The sequence below is a fragment of the Parasteatoda tepidariorum genome, chromosome 1 (assembly GCF_982258835.1).
Source record: "Parasteatoda tepidariorum strain Cologne lab strain chromosome 1, Ptep-v5.0, whole genome shotgun sequence".
Classification (NCBI taxonomy): Eukaryota; Metazoa; Arthropoda; class Arachnida; order Araneae; family Theridiidae; genus Parasteatoda; species Parasteatoda tepidariorum.
Window position 1 is genome coordinate 35,434,352 of NC_141755.1, and position 21,271 is coordinate 35,455,622.

The 21,271-nt window shown below is 32.0% G+C and overlaps 1 protein-coding gene across 4 annotated transcripts in view; it reads left to right on the plus strand.

Annotated features, from left to right (window-relative positions):
- Positions 1-18,589, plus strand: part of LOC107437058 (dynamin-1) — a 43,973-nt gene extending 25,384 nt beyond the window's left edge. The window contains exons 9-18 of one of the 4 annotated variants that reach the window (XR_015433213.1): positions 466-675; positions 2,108-2,243; positions 5,344-5,402; positions 6,917-7,055; positions 9,354-9,508; positions 13,167-13,299; positions 14,530-14,667; positions 14,853-14,909; positions 16,553-16,647; positions 18,294-18,589. Coding sequence is in view for 2 of the 4 variants with exons in the window: in XM_087161778.1 (XP_087017904.1) it covers positions 466-675; positions 2,108-2,243; positions 5,344-5,402; positions 6,917-7,055; positions 9,354-9,508; positions 13,167-13,299; positions 14,530-14,667; positions 14,853-14,909; positions 18,294-18,398 (1,132 nt within the window). In the remaining 2 variants the exon portion in view is untranslated. The remainder of the gene's footprint in view (positions 1-465; positions 676-2,107; positions 2,244-5,343; positions 5,403-6,916; positions 7,056-9,353; positions 9,509-13,166; positions 13,300-14,529; positions 14,668-14,852; positions 14,910-16,552; positions 16,648-18,293) is intronic. The other 3 variants (XR_015433214.1, XM_087161778.1, XM_087161782.1) reach the window with 3 other exon arrangements.
- Positions 18,590-21,271: the final 2,682 nt, after the last annotated feature.

Below are 21,271 nucleotides of genomic sequence, written 5' to 3' on the forward strand. Positions count from 1 at the left end.
ATAATACAAAATCATATTCATTGAGAAACATTAAAAATCTTGCAAGAAAACAAGCAGATGCTATGCACAAAAATCATTAAAAATACTGATATAAGAGTTTGGGTCAAATAAATACACCCCCAAATATTTTGAGTTGTGTTTTCTCAAACAAACTAGAAACATGCAGATTAAGCAAAGTAACAAAAACGAGGAATGCATTAGAGCTTATTTACTGAAATTGTCACTTACCTGTTCTTCCACTAAGCTCTCCATGCGTTTTTTTATTAATATTCTTTTTTTAAAATTAAGGAAGAACAGATAGTCGGGTGTCCGATTTTGATAAAACAAATGTATTCCTTTTAAATAATTATAGCAATGTATTAGGCAAGTTTTTAACTTATTTATTCATAATGTTTCGTTTAGAGAGGTGTATTAAAATCTAAGCTGTTTTATAAAGAGCTTGTTTTCTATTTTACGTTTATTTAGGAGCCTTAAACATAAAATGGGTATTCCTTATCTGATTCAAATGCTACAAAAAACTCTGAGGACACATATACAGCAGTTTTTGCCGCAGCTGAGGACAGATATATCTCAGAAACTTGTCGAACATCAAAAAGAGCTGAAAAACTTCGAAACTAGAATGGGAGATAGCATAGGTGGTGGCAAACCACTGGGCAAGCAGTCCTATGTTATCAGGTAAGTCAATGAAAAATTCAAATATAGACTTTTTGAAGGAAGGAAGGAACTGCAAAGCTTTTTTAACTTTTTCTTAAAAATAGACAATAGACTTTTCCATTTTCTTTTTAAAATTTTTAAGCAGTCCATAAGTTATAAGAAATATTTATTTTCTGGTAATTCGGGTAATGAGGAAACGATGATTATAATACGATCGATCATGGAATAGACCTCTTAATTAAATTTTGTCTGATAAAGGTATAAATACTACAGAAATGTTAAATTCTTAGTGCAGGACATATATCTTAAATGTACTTTTTTTCCTAGCTTAAGTAATTAATGGAAAATCGTAAAAAGTCAAGAATGCGAGCCAAGATAAATTTTCATGGGCTTGTTCAAAGTAAAGATTGTCAACCGTGATCGTCTTTCATAAGTGTTGCGGTCTAGTTAATTTACAATCCAGTGGCCTTAAACAACTTTCTCTCTCTTTTTGGAGATCTTCCTCTTTGCTGTAATTAATTGTCATTATAGAAGGTTGATCGCGTAAAGCTAAGCACAGATCACGCTAGTGGTTAAAATTCGTCGTATGACTTTCGGGTTACTACTTTCGATTTACGCCCGAGCTTGAAAAAGAGCTCCATCTAATGATATTATACTTGTAGTGCTTGCATTATAATGTATTCTTTCAATTTAAATTTCGACGAAACAAAGAGTGATATTGTACACTACAGCCAAATAAGGGATAACATTCAAAGCATGGCAAACCTTGCACTTTATGTTGTGATATTTTTCCTAAATTTGTTTTAGGCTTACGACTTGTTAGAATTTTTAAATTACAGAAATTTCTTATGAATGATAAAATTAAACGTAAGCACAAAGCACACTAATAGAACTTCTTAGAATATTAAGCCTATTCACATATCTCCTCATAAATAAGCGGAGGGATACAAAGGAAGTTTTCCAAATTTCTTCCGGTTTTAAGAAGCTTCTTATGGTTTGCATTCAGTCAACCATCCATTATACGAGCTTTTATTTACTTTAAAATTTGTTACCTGAACTTTAAAAAAAAAAAAAAAAAAGACTAGATTAATTTTTTTTTGTAACATTCCTTTTTTTAAGCTTGTTTTAGATATTAACCAAAGCGTCATTCAATTAATTTGCATGAAATAGAATAAGTAAAAAGCCTGAAACAATAACCTAAGATTTTTCTGTCTGTTGAGCGACGAATGATGGCATAAGATGACCATTGATTGACTAAATGTTGCCATTCTGCGTGGATTTCAACGTTAATCTAAATCTGTTGCTAACCAAAATTATTTGTTGACCACAATTCCTCTGTTATCTCTTCATGCGTGCATAAATCTTACTTTATGCATTTCGTATGGGGCGCAAACCATTGTAATAACCTAATCCTTGCGAAATGTTTGTAAACATTATTACCGTCCCTTTTCAGGCTGATTTTAAATTTTATTGAGGAAGTAGATATTCAATTTATGGGCAACTCACCGCTGATAGATCCAACAAAGTTTTCAGCTGGTGCCAAAATAAAGTACAAGCTTAACACAGAAGTAAAAAGAAACTTATCTCTGGTGAGTAGCCATTTTATTCTTTCAACAACATGACATACAAAACGTATCATTAATACATGACAGGACAAAGAACAAGTGCGAAAGAGTAAATATAAAATAAAAAATTGTGCGTGGAGTCCCTCCGCGCGGAAGAAGTGAAACTTCGTAATGTGGAAATGAAAATAGTAGAAATTGATAGGGGTAGAAATTGATTTTTAGTGAAATCATATTGTTTCTTTAAGACAAACTTTATTAACAATGCTTACAATTCACAATTGATCGCATCTTTTACTTATCGTTTTCGAGTGGAGAAATATCCAAATGTATAACATTTACAATGGGATTATGATAACTAAAGTAAGATGACAAGGCCTAGAGGCCTAAGACGTAATTGCCTGCAAGGATGACAGGTCGCTCACAATAATAAATTTCTTCACCAGTAACGTCTGCCAGAGCTTGTGAACCTGCAGTGGATAGTGGCAATAAAGATTTTGCAATAAATAATTTAATATCCCTCATGGCTGCATTTGGTGAAATATAAATGGCAAGTAGAAAAGAGAACCTAACAATCAATTGATATTCACAGGAGGCGTACCTTGACATAACCTTAAATCCGTCGCATTGTCCGTGGGACTGTTTTCACTCATTTTTTACAATTGTTATCCACTGAGTTTGAAAATAAAAAATACTACCCTATTAAATTATATGTGTATCAAATCAAATTAAAATATTTATAGAAAAACAATACTTTTATGACTTTTATTATTTTTATGATTGTAAGAACCAAAACAATATGGAAATAAATGAGGGAAAACTGGATCCTACCACGTGATTTCCCGGCCAATAAAAAAAATGTAGCGTTAAACGTTTAACGCAACCATGTTGGAAGTCGCATAAGAAGTATCACTTCAAAAAAAATTCAACTAATTCTTACAAATGCTTCGTCCTCTAGACACGCGCTGTTTTAGGCTCCATCTATATGCCAGACAATTCCATCTGCAGAGTGAATAGGTAAAGGTATTGACGTTTATAGTTAAAACCCAACAATCCCTACAATCCATTTACCCGAACACCAAGTTAGTATCTTCAATACCTAACAATGTAAATTTGTACATTTTTCTTCTTTTTGTTTTCTACTTACAACTGTAAGCCTCATGCTATACTTTGTGGTGCATGAGGAGTTTTAAGTAGTTTAAATAAAATAAAAATTAAAAAAAAAAACCTAACAATTAGTAGCAATATTGCTTATAACGTGGTAAAACCCTATGCTAGTACATCGGCGGCCCCCGTGTTTTCGGTGGGCTCAAAATCTGTATTGATTAGTTTATTTTTCAAGGTTTCCCCTTTAAAATGGTACCTGATATCTAAGTACTTTGTTCTTTTGTGAAAAACTGGATTTAGTGTGAATTTCTTACTTATCTCATTATAATTATTAACCCACAAATCATTAAGCAATTTGATAAGATAAAGATCTTAAATACCATCGCTATCGGAAACAACCATGCACTTTGCTTCTGTTGATGAAAGAAGTACGGTACATTGTTACAGCATACCCATATAATAGGACTGTAGGGAGAGTATATAGTTATCAACAAAGTCAACCTTCATCTACCAAAAGGTACCTCTAGGTAAAATTGAGTTTACATGTCTTATATGCTAGTAAATTTGTTCTTTTTTAGAAGATTTTTAAATTTATGACTCTGATAATTGTTACTGTTCAGACAAGTGCTATGTATGCCTGTTGAATGGTTATTTTATTTCCATTATAACAACCGATCTTAAAGATATATATATACAGTGAATTCGCGATAACTCAAATCTGATAGGACTGACGAAAAACTTCGACATATCGGAAGTTCGACTTACCGTTAGTTTCGGTTTTGGACTTTCAAAATATTGTCGGATTATTTAATTAATGCTTATTTATTACTAATCTTCTAAATGCTTACAATATTTAAGATCATTTTTCAGACAGCCATTTACGATAAGACTGTTTGAAGCACTTAATGATACCCTGGTCCATTGGCTGCAACTTTGCTGTTGTGTTTTTCGGGAGAAACTGCAAGTTTACTGCTTTCAAATTAGGTAGATCACTATGCGCTGTGCATTTATCCATAAAGAGTATCACTTTTTTTTAGCGAAGAATATCCGATCCAATTTTCTTACATAGTCTTCAAATAAAACTGATGTCATTCAAAACTTTTTGTTAGACTTGTAATCCAAAGGATACGTTTTTACATTTTTGAAACATCGGGGATTTCGGTATTTTCCGATAACAAGTAAGGGCAATTTCTCTGTCCCAGACGCATTTCCTCCAACTAGGACAGTCAAACGCTCCTTGCTCATTTTACCCTCTGAGCAGTTTTCATCCTTAAACATCATAGTCTTATTTGGAAGACATTTAAAAAGTAAACTCATTTCATCAATGTTAAAAACATCATTTTAACTGCATCCTTGAAGTAAATTTGGTAACGTTTCATTGAACCACTGTTCACATACTTCAAGAGGGACAGCTTTAGCTTCTCCATGAAGAGTGTGAAAGACATTGTGTGTGTTGCAAAGGAAGGGGCAAGATATCAGCTCCTCGGTTTTTTTTCTTCCTTTAAAAGATCCAATCGAGTTAAAGGGAGTAAAATTCGAGTAATTAACATGTAATTGGAGATAATTAACATGTAATTGAAGATAAAAGGGTCGGGACCTCATAAAAAATCGAGTTATAGTAATATTCGAGTTATAGTAATATTCGAGTTATCGTAATATTCGAGTTATCGTACTTCGAGTTATAGCGAATTGACTGTATATATATATATTTTAAATCGATCCAGTAATTCTAGAACTTATCGGCGTCATCTTAAAATTCTGTTAACATTCAATCACCGCAGTGTAAAAAGCCTTTATGACCTTTCCTGTTACCCTGAACAATAATAGATTTTTAATTTCTTAATCATTCTTACCAATGCCGCGAATCGTTGGATTTAGATACAGTTACAATGTCAAACAGTATTAATATTAAATCAGCAGTCAGGGTTAACAAGTTAGGTTTTATTAACATAATTTCCTTTCTAAATATTGGATAACATTTTATTTGTTTTCGTAATTTTAAGTTTTATTCCTATTATAGACGCTGGTTCCTGATGAAACTTCAACACACATGATCATCGTAAACATACTAGGTATAAGGTAAGTTTAAAAACACTCATTATTAAAATACGATATTTAGAACTATTTTTTTAGAGCATTAAATAATGTTTCCAATCCTTCACAATATAGCTTCAGTTATATCAAATCCAGGAGTACAAACGCTCTGGGAAAATCGCACACCAAAATTTGTTTCAAAGGAATGTCCTCCAAGGAAAATTGATAATGTGTTCCCGCTTTTTATTTTAAGCACTGTACTTTGTAATCTTAACGTAGGGGAGAGTTGGATAAAACGGGATAGTCGGATAAAACGGGATACGTCGCCTAGGGACCAGACTATTGCAGCTATCTAGTGGACAACGACAGAAACGTGTTATTCGACAGTGATTATATCATTCTTGGAGCGTCCCGCCTCGAGATCACTATTTGATAGAAATTTGTAGGTCTCAGAACTTTTTACTCTATTTTTTTGCCATTTTCTACATTTACGTGCGTTGTTTTTTACATTGTACTGCCTACATATAGGGGAATAAAATTCCGGTCAGAATTAAATTTAATTAACCATTTATTTACCAATATTTTTATGTGCAGTCTATCTAATTTTCTTTTCACATTGAGGCAGCAGCCATGTTTGTTTCAAAAAGTGTCGGAGTCGGACAAAACGGGACACTTGTGAGTTGGATAAAACGGGATAGTTTTTCATGTCCCGTTTTATCCACCTATTTATTTGTTGGATTATTACATTTTAAAATAGCCATATATTAATGTAGGCCTAGGCTTTTTAAACAACTTATTTATATTAGCTATATATATTTTTGAAAAATTTAGTCTCTTTATATAGTAATGCAAAATTTGTTTATTAACGTTCATTATTAAGCATTTTATTTTCGACTCTAGGATTTCACATCTTTCTTTAGAACTAATTGTAATGTATTTCTCTGAAGACTTTTTTTATATATAAGCAATATTATTTATATATTTGCATTATTTATTATTTTATATTTATATATATGCAAAAAATTAAACTTTGTAAACCCTATCCCGTTTTATCCAACCCAGGTGTGCTAAAACGGGATATGTAAGAGTTTGGAAATGAATTTTTTTTCTATTTCACAGTCATTAAAATTAGTTTAAAATATGTTTTTTGTGTGCTTCAATAAATGTTGTAGCTACAAAAAATAATAATGTATGGTTTTCCTTAACAGATATTCCGTAGTAAATAAAAACAATAATGGCATCCCGTTTTATCCAACTCTCCCCTACTATTTAAAATTAGATTTTAAGCATTGTTCTTCATAGTCTTAACATACTATTAAAAAATTGGTGTATGTTTCTAAAAATTCATATTTTGGGCACTGTAACATGTTATTTTTCTAAATTCCCATTTTTCAAAATGGTATGAAATTGTATTTTGATTTAATTTTGTGTTATTTTAAAATCGATATTAGGCGAATCCAAATTTTGTTTTTTAATTCTGTACGCAATTTTCTTAACATAATATGCATTTAAAAAATCTAATAAAAGCTCTAATTTCATTTCATTGTGTGTTATTTCAGAACAGGCATTGCTATACCTAGTCTTTCTCTGGATGCAATGAACAACATTTTATTACAACAGTACAAAGTTCCCATGGCGCAGTCTGTTACTTGTATTAAAGAAGTATTGAAGGCAGCAATTGCAGAAGTCTCAAAGTCTGTAAGTGTAGTTTTAAGAGAAGTCTATGTTATCTCTACTGTTGTGTGTTTGGGACAATCTAAACAATTTCTAGATTCCAATAATCAATCAGCCGATTAGCTTCGTAACTCAAAAAAATATTTTCTATTAATCTTGATTTGACTGACGAAATAAATATACAGGATGTTTATAAAGTCCCGGACCCATTTTGATGTTTAATAACTCATAAAATAATAAAGATAGATTAAAATTAATAACATAAATGGTTAGATAGACTCAAAAAGTTTCATGACCCTTGTCAATGAACTTCCACGTGTGCCCCCTTCGTCGCACGGAGAATATCAAGTCGATATTCAATTTCATGCCAGGTAGCGGCAAGCATGTCGGCATCCACAGAGGCTATTGCGGTTGTAATTCTGGCTTTTAGGTCATCAATGTTCGACACGATCCTCCTGTAAACATTGTCCTTTATAAATCCCTAAAGAAAATAGTCCAGCGGCGTTATATCAGGTGATCTTCGTGGCCAAGGAATTGGACCTCCTCGCCCAACCCATCGTCCTGGAAAATGGTTTTATGTTGCAGCAAAATCGGTACTGAGATATCAAATTTTAAAAATGGAATTAGAATTTGGTCTTTAGAATTTAGAATTAGAATTAGAATTAGAATCTTTAGAATTTGGTTTCTCAGGAACTATTCGACCGATTTCGCTTAAATTTTGTACTTTACTAAGTAAAATTACGTTCTTTAAAATGATGCAAAAAACTATATCGTAGAGTTCGTTTTTTTGCCTATTACTTAATTAAAAAATACATAATTATTAAAAGCTGTTTTTTGCATGGAATTATATCTTTGGAATAACTAATTTTATAACAGAGTAAAAATTTCTCAATTCGCTTAAATAATTCTTAAAGTATAGTGAAGTACGCAAAGAGTGACATTAACATTTTTCTACACGTAGGTTAGATTTTAGTTTCTTAAAACTTTTCAAACTGAATAATCAAGTGGCTGTTACGAAAAATTTTAAATTTTAATGTTGATATTTCTAATTTAAATGTTTTGCTGTGCTTTGTATTCATGTGCTGACAGTATAATTGTTTTCTTTATATAACTTTGCACTTTTAGTACTTACTTTATTTAGACTTTTGTAATTTTCAGATAATTTTTGAATATAATATTTTGGTAGTTCTTACAATCTGTTTTCTTCATTTATTTGGTCTAAGCATTTTAATCTATACGTTGAATATGTTTACTAATTGCATATTTAGCTTTTCCTCATTTAATTTTAATAAATACCTTAAATCATTAAGTAATGGACCTAAGTAGTTTTGGAGTGCGATATATGAAAATTCCTAATTTTCCATGTGCGCTATAACATTAATTATGTAATTGTAAAAATTTTTCTCAAATTTGTATACTATATTAAGTTTTTGGGCCACTAAGCGAATACCTAGGTGGTTCTATTGGTCATTATCATTACTGGTGCAAACCTTAATTATTACTGTCCTATTATAATATAATTTTTACCTTTTTACATTTTTCAAAACTTTTTATCAAAATTTGCGAATTCCGCTCATTAATATTTCCCCTATCATCGCCTGTTACCAGAGAATCGACCATACAGTGAAATTCTGCACGATAACACGATGCTGTTTAGTTTGTTTCGAGATTTTCACAGCCAAACTAGTTTATATGGAATCCGTCTTTACTCTTGCTATACCCTAAAGAGAGCATTTTTCAGATTTTAAATATACACTTTAAACATTTTCTCTGGAATCACTCTTAACTTGTTTCGAAAAATTTATTTTTGTTGAAAACAGACTGCTTTGAGGGAAATTTAGTTCCCTTCGCGGGCATTTCACAAAATTATTTGAATGAAAAACGAACCAAATGACTTCATTAATCGGCTATTTGCAATATCTGCAAAAGAGAGCTATTTTTTTTTCAATAGTGTTAAATGAACTTATTTAGATAAATGAAAAAAACAACAAATTATTTATTCTTAATTTAAACTAAAATATTTCTTTTAGTACGAACGCAATGGCAGCAATAATACAAAGCACACATTTTGATGCTACAATAATTTTATAAATATACAAAAACAAGCGCTGTCACAAAAGATTCCTACAGATCTCTGGATTACGTAAATTTGACTCATTAGAAAAATTTATTCCTTTTCACAATTTCGGATAGGATAAATTATACAGCCCTGCTTAAATTAATAACAAATCTGTTTCAGAATCAATAAAATGCTCTTATCATAGGGGGATGAAAAAAAATTACCTTCTTAAATGTTTCTAATTTCAAGAAACTCATTTGTAGTTGGACCGATACTCATCGTTGCGAAATGATGTGGTTTACCTAATCGAAGCTGCCATAGAAAAGGAAGCGGATAATTGTAAAGAGATACTTCTGAACCACATAGACTCCAATATGTACCACATTAACTACCACCACCCTGATGCTGACTATACTGTGTAAGTACCACTTTATTTTATTCCAACTTTATACAAAAGAACTTAAATCCTAAAAGCCTGACAAGACTAATAAGAAACATAATAATAATAAAAGCATGACAGAAGGTGATAAACAAATTAGATTAGTACTCCCACAGGGTATCACATTACTGTTTTCTTTATTTATTTTTTATCTAAACAAACAAAAATGGAAAGAAAATTGTATTAAAGAGAATTATAATTATATAAATCATTGTACAGAGCAGCGGTCATAGAGCCCTAAATGATTATGCTTTTTTTTCTGCGGAAGCACAACTTAATAATTTTTTTTTAGTAGTGTCTATTACATAGCTGAATCAAATGTTTCCATGGGTCTTGATTACTGCTTCTGCGATTTGCTTGATATTATCGTCATAAAGATCTATCAATGACGGCAAGACTCCTATTTCTCTCAGATTAGCACTCATTGCTGGACACTCAAAGATGTGGCATAGTGTCAGCTGCGTATCTGGGCAGTTTCCACCATTCCTATATACTTTCCTGCCTTCTCTGTCGATCTTCATGCCTCTGTGGTGATTGGTTCTCAGCCTGGCTATAGTTTTTGTTGCGGATCTATCTGCATTTATATTTCAAATCATGTGTTTCGTTGGAATTGGTTTTTCTCTTAGTTTAAATTTAGCAATTGCATTTGAATCTTGGATGGAGACGTTACAGTCATTAAAGTTGAGATTTCTGGCATTCTTGGCTAATTTATCTGCGCTTTCATTGCCTGCAATGTCAACGGGTGCTGGTATCCCCTGAAGAGTACAGGTTCTGTTTAAGTCCTGAAGATCATGAAGATTCAAAATAATTTCTTGGGTGATAGTCCCCTTTTAAGATTGCTTGAAGGGCAGCCCTCGAGTCGCAGAAGATAACAAGGCCCTTTGCTTGCTCAGAGGTGGGAAGGGCTTTATACACATTAAGGGCCTCCAAAATTGCCCGTAGTTCGCAGGTGAAGTTAGAAGTCATAGCGCCTGCTCCAAATTTACCGTGTTGATGGGAATTACTTAGAGTAGTTAAAAACACTTCGGAGCCTCCATTTGTGATAGTTTTATCAGAGGAACCATCTGTATATGCATGTACAAAGTTCTCTTTTGGAAACTGTTCAATTGCCTTGAGTCCTTTTTTTTATGATATCATTGTTTTCATTTTTATTGCATGGCTCCAAGAAGTCAGTGTGAATATTTGTTCAGTGGAAGCCTTTTGTGGAAGATTGGCTCATGTAGAATGACATATTTGTTGTGCTCAAGGCCTACACTTGCTCTGATATAACTTAATAAATAAAGCACATAAAGAAATTCATGACCTTACGCTAGCATTCTTTTGCAACCAGCTTGGTCACTTTTTATAATTATCCTTTTACCTTTTCCGGATTGGGTTCAAAATTACAAGGATACGTAGTTAAGCATTGGTAGTCGTAAACCCGAAACTAGGTCGGCTGTTCAAAGACTGAAATAAAATATAAATATCCTTAGAGCCATGGTGGCTCAGGGGATTGAGCATTCGCTTTCCAATGATTTGAACCCGGTTCAAATCGCAACTACGGCTAGTCGATACGAATTAGCACTGTGGTCGATGGTCGCCGCACCCGGCGACCATCGACCACAGTGCTAACTTAAAATATCCTTAGTGGTAGACAAATCATGGATTAGAATTCCCTTGTCGTATAACTGTTGGAGGTTTCCGTGATCTTCCTCTCAATATAATGCGGGTTAGTGCCATCAAAAAAGACCTTCACGAAGGCAATTTTCTCCCAATACTTGATCCAGGAGTTCCCTTGTCTTCCGAATTGGGTTCAAAATTACAAAGATACGGAGTTGAACACTATTAGTCGCAATCTCAAATTTTGGACAGCTGTTCAACGACGGTTATAAAATAAAGTTATCCATTACAACATGTGCACTTGAATGGTAACCAAGATGACTGCACAGCACAACTGTATTTAAATATTCTAACACCTTCTAACACTTAACCAATCCTAACACATTTATTAGTTTTATGCATTATAACCGAATTTTCTCACAGTCTGACTGTGTGTGTTCTTAAAACCTTCTCCCCAGAAAAACTGCAAAAAAAGTAAATAATTATTTGCTATTTTTCTTATGTGTAATATTGAGTTTATACAAAGTAATAAACTGAACACAAAAATTGTATTTTAAAGTCTTATGCTATTAGCTAAAATATGACGGCAAGATGCATTTCACAAAAAAGTTCTAACACATAAGCAATTTTTTTTCTTTTTGGGTGTGTGCGTATGTGTTAATACCGTAGTAAGCGTAGAAAGTTTAAAGAATTTTAAGTGTGTACTACTTTTTCTTGAAGAATTAAAATGAAGTATCATTTCTAAATTTTCCTTTTTAAAAATGTAAATATTGTTAAAATTGAAACTTTTGTTTCGAAATTTGCTGGTTTAGTAACAATAAATAAATTAGAGAAACTATTTATTTTTTAAACTTTTCAAAACTAAAAAACTAAAGATTTTTGAAATATTTTGAGGAAGGTTTTTTTTCCGGTTGGATTCCCCTCCCTCCCTCCCTCTCCTCCTGAGAAAATTTCTGTAGGTCACCTAGACAAAATAAAATTGATAAATGCAAAAAATAGTTTTGAAACTAATCTCCTAATTTTTCTCTTAATAATTTTTGAAGAAAACTGTTTTCATTAATGTTGGTTTATGTTTGCTAAATACATACATTAAAGTATGAAAACATTCCATGCTGATTTGATAACAGACAGAGGAAGTAGGATTTTAAATTAAAAGTTTTTACGGAAATCATTTTTAATTTTCTGAAGAAACATGTCTTATTTTTAATTATTCACTTCTAAATATTTTGCTTATTTATTAGAGATGAAAACAATTTTAAGCCCCTTTCAGTTTTATTTTAATTCTCTAACTTTTTCCTCCGCCACAACTACACAAAAATATTAATTTTTTTGAACTTCAAAATTTTGATTCAATTAAGTAAAAAACAAAAGTACTTGTGTTTCAGAGAGAGAAATTAAAGTAGAACGGCACAAAATTTGATCGTTTAGTAAAAAAAAATCTTCAAGAGGAATAACCTGTACCAATTCTGTCACTTTTGCTTTTGGTACATTAAAAATTTTATGTGGTGTGTTAAATACTAAGCTATTGCAACGTGTTATAATTTGTAGTAATTGCTTGTAGTTATTTTTTTTTTTTTGAGAATTTTTATCACTGTTCTACAAGGTGCGGCACGTGCTATTACCGAATTGGAAAGTAATGGAAGTTGTATAAGGTCCTATATTCTGACGTCATTACTCGAGAGGGAAACTAACTAACTGCGTTTTAGAAGCGTGGCTAATCGAGCAATTTTGAATATTAGTTACAAAATAACTAGTAAATCCACTAAATTGAAATTAGTGCCTGTTGTCATAAAATTGCATGAAATTTTGTTTTAAAAAATATAAAAAATATCGTGCAGGTTCCTGATTGAACGAGTTTTGATGTTTTTAAACCTGCTTCCTTCAATAGTGATTTGTTAGATTCTAATAACGTTTTCATTTTTTTCTTTTTTAACTATTAGCTTTCGTCCCTTAATATCATCATTTTCTAAGAATGTTTAGAGGTAATTAGTTTCTACCTCTTGTTTGGATAGTTATATAATTTTGAATTTATATCTAGGTGTAATAATGTGGCTCCTCCTGCTGGCCCAGTCAAACTTTGGGAGAACTCAACAGCGATTGAAGAAGAAACTGTGGAGAATACAGAAGGTGTTGCAATTGGCTGCACTATGCCTTCCACGGAAACTTTAGTGGTACTAAGTAGTTTGTTATGGTTAAAAGCTAAGTTAAAACTTTTAGCTAAGCTGCATTAAATGAACAGTTAAGATATTTATTGCGTTTTTAAAGAAAAGCTCACCTTTTCAAACAAACATAAGCTCATCTTGTGAGCAGTAGAACAAAACAAAGGCTAAACTAAATCAATTTTAAACTAGAATTCTATAAAAGATTAAAAATAATGCAAACGATATTTTAATCTATATAAAAAATGCTAAATAATGGTTCTGTTTAAAATAAGCAAACGATAGTTTTCTGTTGCAGTTTAACTCTTTTTATCCCTTCAACCACGTTAAGAATATTTGCTCATATGTAAATATAATAGGAAATTTCTACACATTTTGCAGAAATTTTTGTAAGTTGTAATCGGGAACTTCAAGGAAAAAGAAATTTCGTTTAGCAATAGAAAATGAACTCTAAAAGATTTTTCATAAGATTTATGAAATCTAATCGTTGGTCTTTGCAATGGTTCGTTAGGATTTGAAAAGGAATCCTCTACCCAGAATCTCTTAAGGTTTTCGACAAAAAACTTTCCTACTCTAGTATTCATCTCTACAGAAAAGCATCTTTTTTTTTTGTGACTAAGAAATATAATTATTGTAAGAGATCTAAATCAGAATGACAGGAGTCTGGTGATAATGGTAGATGGGGTTAAAAATCCTAACAGTTCTTATTTTTGTCAAACTGTCAACGAAACTCTTAGCTCTTACAATTCGTTGTTTCTGGACGTCGTTGTTCAATTGCTGTATTTCATTCGGAAACAATACCTGTAAACAATCTTTAAGAATCTGTACGCATGTCAATCGCTTTCAATCACTCTGACATTTTCGGACTTGCGCAACCATGATTTACCGAAAATGGTCTCACTCTTCGCACCTCAATATAAAATGTTAAAAAGAAATTTTTTTTTAAATATGGATTCTAGAACATCAGTTAAATGCACTTAACAAAAACAGTTGCTGGGAAAATAATCTTGGCGATTACGAATAAAGATCAGTGCTATACTGCGTCCTTTTGGCGATCTTTTTGTTTCTCTGTGAGGAAAAAAATTATTCCATTTACTAAGAAATAAGTTAAGTTTAAAGTTTAAGCGTTTCAAGCATTTCTATAATTGTAATAATAAAACAATAACATTGTGATAAAACATTTCTTTTAAATATAAACATAGACTATTCTGGCAAATAGTTTTCATTTTTCCTTTGAAATAGGCTGCCTTGAAAGCTAATGAAAGTAATCAAAAGAACGTTCACTATGCTTCAGCATTGTTGATGAAGAATCTTGAGCCTGTACAGAAACAAATGGAGGACGTTGCTATGAAATATATAATCTATAATCTAGTGAAAAAGGTAAGCTTAGTATTAGTAAGTTATGTATTAAAAAATTATTAGTAAAATGAAATAATCAAAAATTGTTAATTTTTTTAATACTTTGTTACTCTTGGTCTTCTATATATTTTTAAATAAATGTTTTAGGATATATTCTTTTTCTGTATTATATTTTACTGTATTTTGGTTATTTTATTGTTTTTTAGGTATTGGATTTCATTAAAAAAGATCTATTGACTACACTCTTAGAATCTACTAATTTCGTAAGTATTAATAATTAAAATTTATACGTTTAAAATCCCTTGTTAAAATTTAAAATAAATAAATATATATATACACCGAAGAGCCATTACATTATGACCCCCTCCATCTATAATAATGGGCTCTCCCAGGTTTTCAGGGTTTCTCGCTCAGGAACAATGTTTTCATGGGGCACATTAGGACCCATAATCCTCATAGAACAATCCCTGACGTTTGTAAGCTACTTGAACATAGTTGCAGACCAGGTTCACCCATTCATGGCATCAGCTCTTCCTGCAGAGGATGGTGTTTACCAACAGGATAATGCACCATGTCATAAGGGTTGAATAGATTGGTTCGAGGAACATACCAGTGACTTTCAAGTCATGTCTTGGCTCCCAAATTCACCTGACTTTAATCCAATAGAGCATTTGTCGTCCTACTTGGAAAACCAAATTCGTGCTGTCACGCTACCCCCTTGCAATGTGAGGTTTTTGCATGACCAGTTGGTGAGCGCTTGGTACCAGATACCTCCGGCTACCTATCAGCACCTTGTGGAATCAATGCCACGGCGGGGGCTAACAGTCTTGATGGCTAAAGGTGGTCATAATGTAATGGCTCTTCGGTGTATACATATATACTGATTCTGATGCACTATCTTTATCAGTCCCTCCAAATTTTTTGCAGGATCTTTTTTTTTTCTTTCCCTTACCTAAAAGACTCTAACTCAGTGTTTCCCAACCTTTTTCGTGCCATGCCCCACCTAAGCCTTTCTAAAATTTTTATGCCCCCTATGTAACATATACATAATTTTTAATATTAAAAAAATTGAATTGTTCGTTTAGGAAACTTAAATGATAGGTTTTAGGAAGAAATCACTAGGAACTAGTTAACGAAACACGGTAAATAAATTTTCAAAAAATGTAATGAAAAACTAAAATTTAAATTCAAAATAATTTTAATAAAGATTTTCCTATAATAATTTAATATTTTAATTTAGTGAGATTCTTGCGCTTGATGCTTGTTGCACAGAGATTTTATATTAGGTTACGATTTGGTTAGCTTCTGTTTCAAATCACCCCGTTTTTTTTATATTCAGAAGATTTCTTTTTTTTACCAGTTACAGCACTAAATCCACATTCAGCTAAATATGAAGATGGAAACGGTAACAATAGTTTTCTTGCACATTTGATTTCTGTTTCCTCACAAACCCATGCCATCACTCCTTTTATATTAAATAAAGTTTTAACTGACTCATCATTTTGCATTTCTGCGAGTTCTTCTTGATATTGTATATTTGATATATCAGACAAATCCACTAGCATTGACTGCATCATCCATGTAGGAAAATCAATTTGTTTTAAGTCAGAAAATCTTTCTTTTAAATCGGTCGATAGAATTTTCAGATGATCGACAATAACAAGTAAAGCGGTATCATTTAATTCACATTTTTGGAGCCAATAAAACTGTTCAAAATTTTTTTTGTTAATATATTTCTGACATAACTCAATAAGGGTAATGAAACCAAATATCCACGCTTTTGCATTAACAAGAGTTTTATTTGTTCCTTGAAGTTGCTTATTTAATCTATTAAGTTATTCAAAGATATCGGCTAAATAACTCATAAATGCTTTACAATCGACTGTTAACAGATACTTCATTTCAGGTTTGCCACTAAAACAAAATCACAAAGAGTATCAAGCAGTTTCATAAATCTTTTCAAGAAGTTCCCTTTAGAGAGCCATCTTACTTCAGTGTGAAGTAAGTCTCAAATGGTCTGCATTTTGTTCTTCACAAAATAGCTTGAAGAGAAGCTCACATTTGGCATTAGCTTTAATATCATTGGTGCACTTTATTACTGAATGTAGTACTTCATTTAGAACAGGCAAGATGTTTCTAGCTACCAAGTTTTCTTTATGCACAAAAATCATTCCTGGATTCTCATATTTCATCAATTTTAAGCAGCCATTTTTCTTGCCCATCATATTAGGAGCACCATCTGCAGCACAAGATGTTATATTTTTCATTGGTATATTATTGACATCTAAGTAGTTTTTTAGCTTATTATATATATCTTTGGAGGTAGTGGTGCTTTCTAATCTTTTACATAACATCTCTTCAGCAAAATGTCCTTTATCAATATATTTTACATAAGTTATCAATACTGCCACACTGTCTATCAAAGTTGATTCACCCGTTTGCACTGAGAATTTTCTAGTTTTCAGCTTTTCATCAAGTTGTTTTTTAATATCTTCACTCATTTCATCTATTCGTCTGCTAACAGTGTTGTTACTGAGTGGCATAGCTTTTACAACTTTGTCAAGAACCATTTCAAGAAATGCTGATATTGACGGATTTATTAAATTCTCTCCTGTAGTATGATTTTATCCGGGGATCCACGCGGAGCCTGTCGTCTGCTGCAGAGAGGATAACTTGACGACGCCAAAAACCCAGTTGATATTTTGTTCTCGTCAAACGAATTTATAATATTTACTGGCCGCAATTATTTAAGAATTTGCTTTTTTCTTTCAATTTCGGCACCGAAATCTAACATTGCCTTTAAAATGCCCGGAGCAAAAGGGTTAAACTCATGTAGAGTCCATTTTCGAATTGCCCCCCTTAGTAATCAAATTGCCGCCCGGTGGGGCGTGGGTCCCACGTTGGGAAACACTGCTCTAACTGAAGTGTAAAAGCAATTAACCCTACAATTCTTCATAAATTTATACGAAATGTAAATTTGGTTTTAGTACAAATTTTTTTTACAAATAACATTAAAACAGCTTTAAAAGAATGTCAGATAATAAATTCAACGTTCAAATTTTGAAGTCTTTTGAAATAATTAATCGACTAATAAATCATAATTTATAAATAGATTCGAATTTTATTCTCATAGAATTGCTAGCACTAATTAGCATATTTGAGGTCACCTCCAGGAACCATTAAGATTGACAGTTCGGGAAAATCCGATCATTAGTCAGGGTGATATCTTTTTCCCGACTATTCTTAAGCGGACACTCTAATGCAGGCAAGTTTTCTTTATCCTACATAAATAATTTAAAATATAGAAAAAAATAAGTCCATGTTGACTTGTATTAAACCATGAATTTTCAAATGCCGGAATAAAAATTTCAAAATATTTAACAAATTATTGTATGGTTACACAGCGGAAAAAATGTGTTTTTTTTTTATATTTTTGAAAACTTTTTTTTCAGCATTTGATACTTAATGATTCACCCAAAGTTTACCAGAATTTATTTTTCTATAAATTTTAAAGTAAAAAATGGAGGCAGAACAGAATTTGCCATAAAATGTTCCTCCTGATTTTGATTTGAACTTCTTTTTTTTTTTAAATGTTCAAGATTCATGACTATCCTTCCTGCAGATCATGATCCAATTTTTAATTACAGAGTAAACTTATTCAAGATTGTGAAGCAGACTTCTGCTGGAAAGAACAAACTGAAACTACCTGCAGAATATTGCAAGAAGCACTTGATGCTATACAAGACTTCTGAAACAATTACTTCCCCTAGAGGATTTCATCTCTTAACTTAATCATTCAGCTTTATGAGTTTGCAGCACTTGTTCTAATCAAAGCTATCATTATATATTTTTTCATATGACTCTTGTGCCTATTTTGTATTTTTTTCACTTTAAAATATTTGAGTGCTTTTGTAAAATAGCAATAAAATGTTATAGTTATTTATCTTTGACTGTAATTTGTTCCCCCCCCCCCACTAGATTTATGAGATTGGCAATTTTCTGCAGTCTTAATTCTCATGCCCATTCGAGTGGTATGGAGGTAATTGAAGTTCAACTTACTGAGTTGGTGTAGCATATATCACACGAACTAATTCATGGTTAAATTCGCAATTTAAATTATATATATATATTTTTTTAAATCATTAGGTCGAACATATTAATTTAAATATATTCTTTAGGATGACATACTTCTGAAAGTCTGGCTGAAACCTGCATCATCAATGAAAGCAAAGAAACAAAAGTAAATTATATCTCGAAATGGACTAATAAGTAAATAAAATTAGAGATTAAAAGCGGATAAGAGTATTGTTAAATTATAATTTTCTATTAGCTGAGTGTAAAATGGTTTTCTGGTAAACATATTTCAATTATACCCATTTAGATTTATTGTAATTTGAATACAAGGAGTATTTTTGAAACATATTAAATATGTAGTTAATGTTTACCCACATGTCCTATATTGAACAAAAATTTGTACTGCCCAGAGAAGCTTGTAATAATTTCTTTCTTTTACTTTATTCTTAGAAGCTTGTAATAATTTCTTTCTTTTATTCATTCTTAATTCGAAATTAGTTTAAAATTATTAGAAAGTAATTTTTAATCATTTTAGTTAGAAATTTCAACAATTTATCATTGTTATTGCTTATAAATAACTTTTAATATACTTTATCAGATAATTTGGCTGGTAATTCAACTTATGGTGTTATCCTTTAGTTCGATATTAAGAAATTCTGAGAAGTATAACTGGTGTAAAGCTATTAGATTTTAACATTAGTTCGAACATAATGCGTTTAAATGTTGTGCATACGAGAACGAGATTTATGTGTTACTTCATGTGTTCAAAAATACACATGCGTTATTAATGTGATAAACAATTCTACTCCCATCTAATGCATGTTTTGTTTTATCTGACATGCAAAGGCTGTGTAAAATACATGTATTTTACTTCTAATAACGATATAGATGGCTGTCACTCTTCCGTATTTACATTTAGAACTATGGATTTATCTTATACTAAAAAGTGGTGTGTGTTCTTTCTATGCTCAGTCTAAGACATGTCGGAACCTGAAGATCGAAGCAGTATTTATTGTTCCACTTTGCCGTTACATAAACATATTACAGCTGTAGGATACTTCTTAACATCAGTATGGTAGAGCCGTTTTTTTGTTTACAGGGCCCCTGGTCCTATTATTATTTAGGGGCCCTTTATGAGTAAATTTGGAGAAACAATTTAATTTAGAATAATTTTCAAAAGTTATTTTATCTTAAGAGTAAAGAGAGAGCATAAATTAATTAAAAAAGCTTGTATACATTATTTTTATCGAAAATTAAAGGTAACAATACTTTTTGCACTTTTTGAGAGGCGAAGTCTTCTGCCACATCATCAAAATCTATTTCCTGTAAGACATCTTCAATGTTCATAATTGACAAATAAATCCATCTTTCTCGAGTCATACTGCTTCTTAACTCATTTTTTATAAATTTTAGTCTGAAGAATGAACGCTCGTTACTACAATTAGTTATGAGTGACAAAGAAATTCGAAATGAAATGTCAATGCTTGGATCGAGATTATTGTTTTTCACTGTTTTATAGTCATTTATGCCTAATTGTCCTAATTTATTCTCCTGGGCTAAATAATGCTCGATTTTCTTTTAATTATAAATTATGATTATATGTACAGGGTGTTTATAAAGTCCCGGACCATTTTGATGTTTAATAACTCATAAAATAATAAAGGTAGATTAAAATTAATAACATAAATGGTTAGACAGAGTCAAAAATTTTCATGACCCTTGTCAATGAACTTCCACGTGTGCCCCCTTCGTCGCACGGAGAATATCAAGTCGATAGTCAATTTTACACCAGGTAGCGGCAAGCATGTCGGCATCCACAGAAGATATTGCGGTTGTAATTCTTGATTTTAGGTCATCAATGTTCGACACGATCCTCCTGTAAATATTGTCCTTTATAAATCCCCAAAGAAAAAAAGTCCAGCGGCGTTATATCAGGTGATCTGGGTGGCCAAGGAATTGGACCTCCTCGCCCAATCCATTTTCCTGGAAAATGGTCATTCAAAGAACTACGAAAGATGATACCCCGATGAGGTGGTTCACCATCTTGTTGCAAAAAGACGTGTGGCTGAAGCTCTTCTAGTTGTGGAAATACGAAGTTTTCCAACATGTCTAAGTATACGACTAATGAGACCGTCTTTTCTCTAAAAAAGAAAGGCCCAAATGACTCGGTCGTGCATTAGTCCACAACGCTGAACTGATTTCTTTGGGGATTTATAAAGGACAATATTTACAGGAGGATCGTGTCGAACATTGATGACCTAAAATCCAGAATTACAACCGCAATAGCCTCTGGGGATGCCGACATGCATGCCGCTACCTGGCGTGAAATTGACTATTGACTCGATATTCTCCGTGCGACGAAGAGGTCACACGTGGAAGTTCATTGACAAGGGTCATGAAACTTTTTGACTCTGTCTAACCATTTATGTTATTATTTTTAATCCATCTTTATTTATTTATGAGTAATTAAACATCAAAATGGGTCCGGGACTTTATAAACAACCTGTATGTTATTTGCAATTTAAAAGGATTTATTGCAAACTTTTTCTAA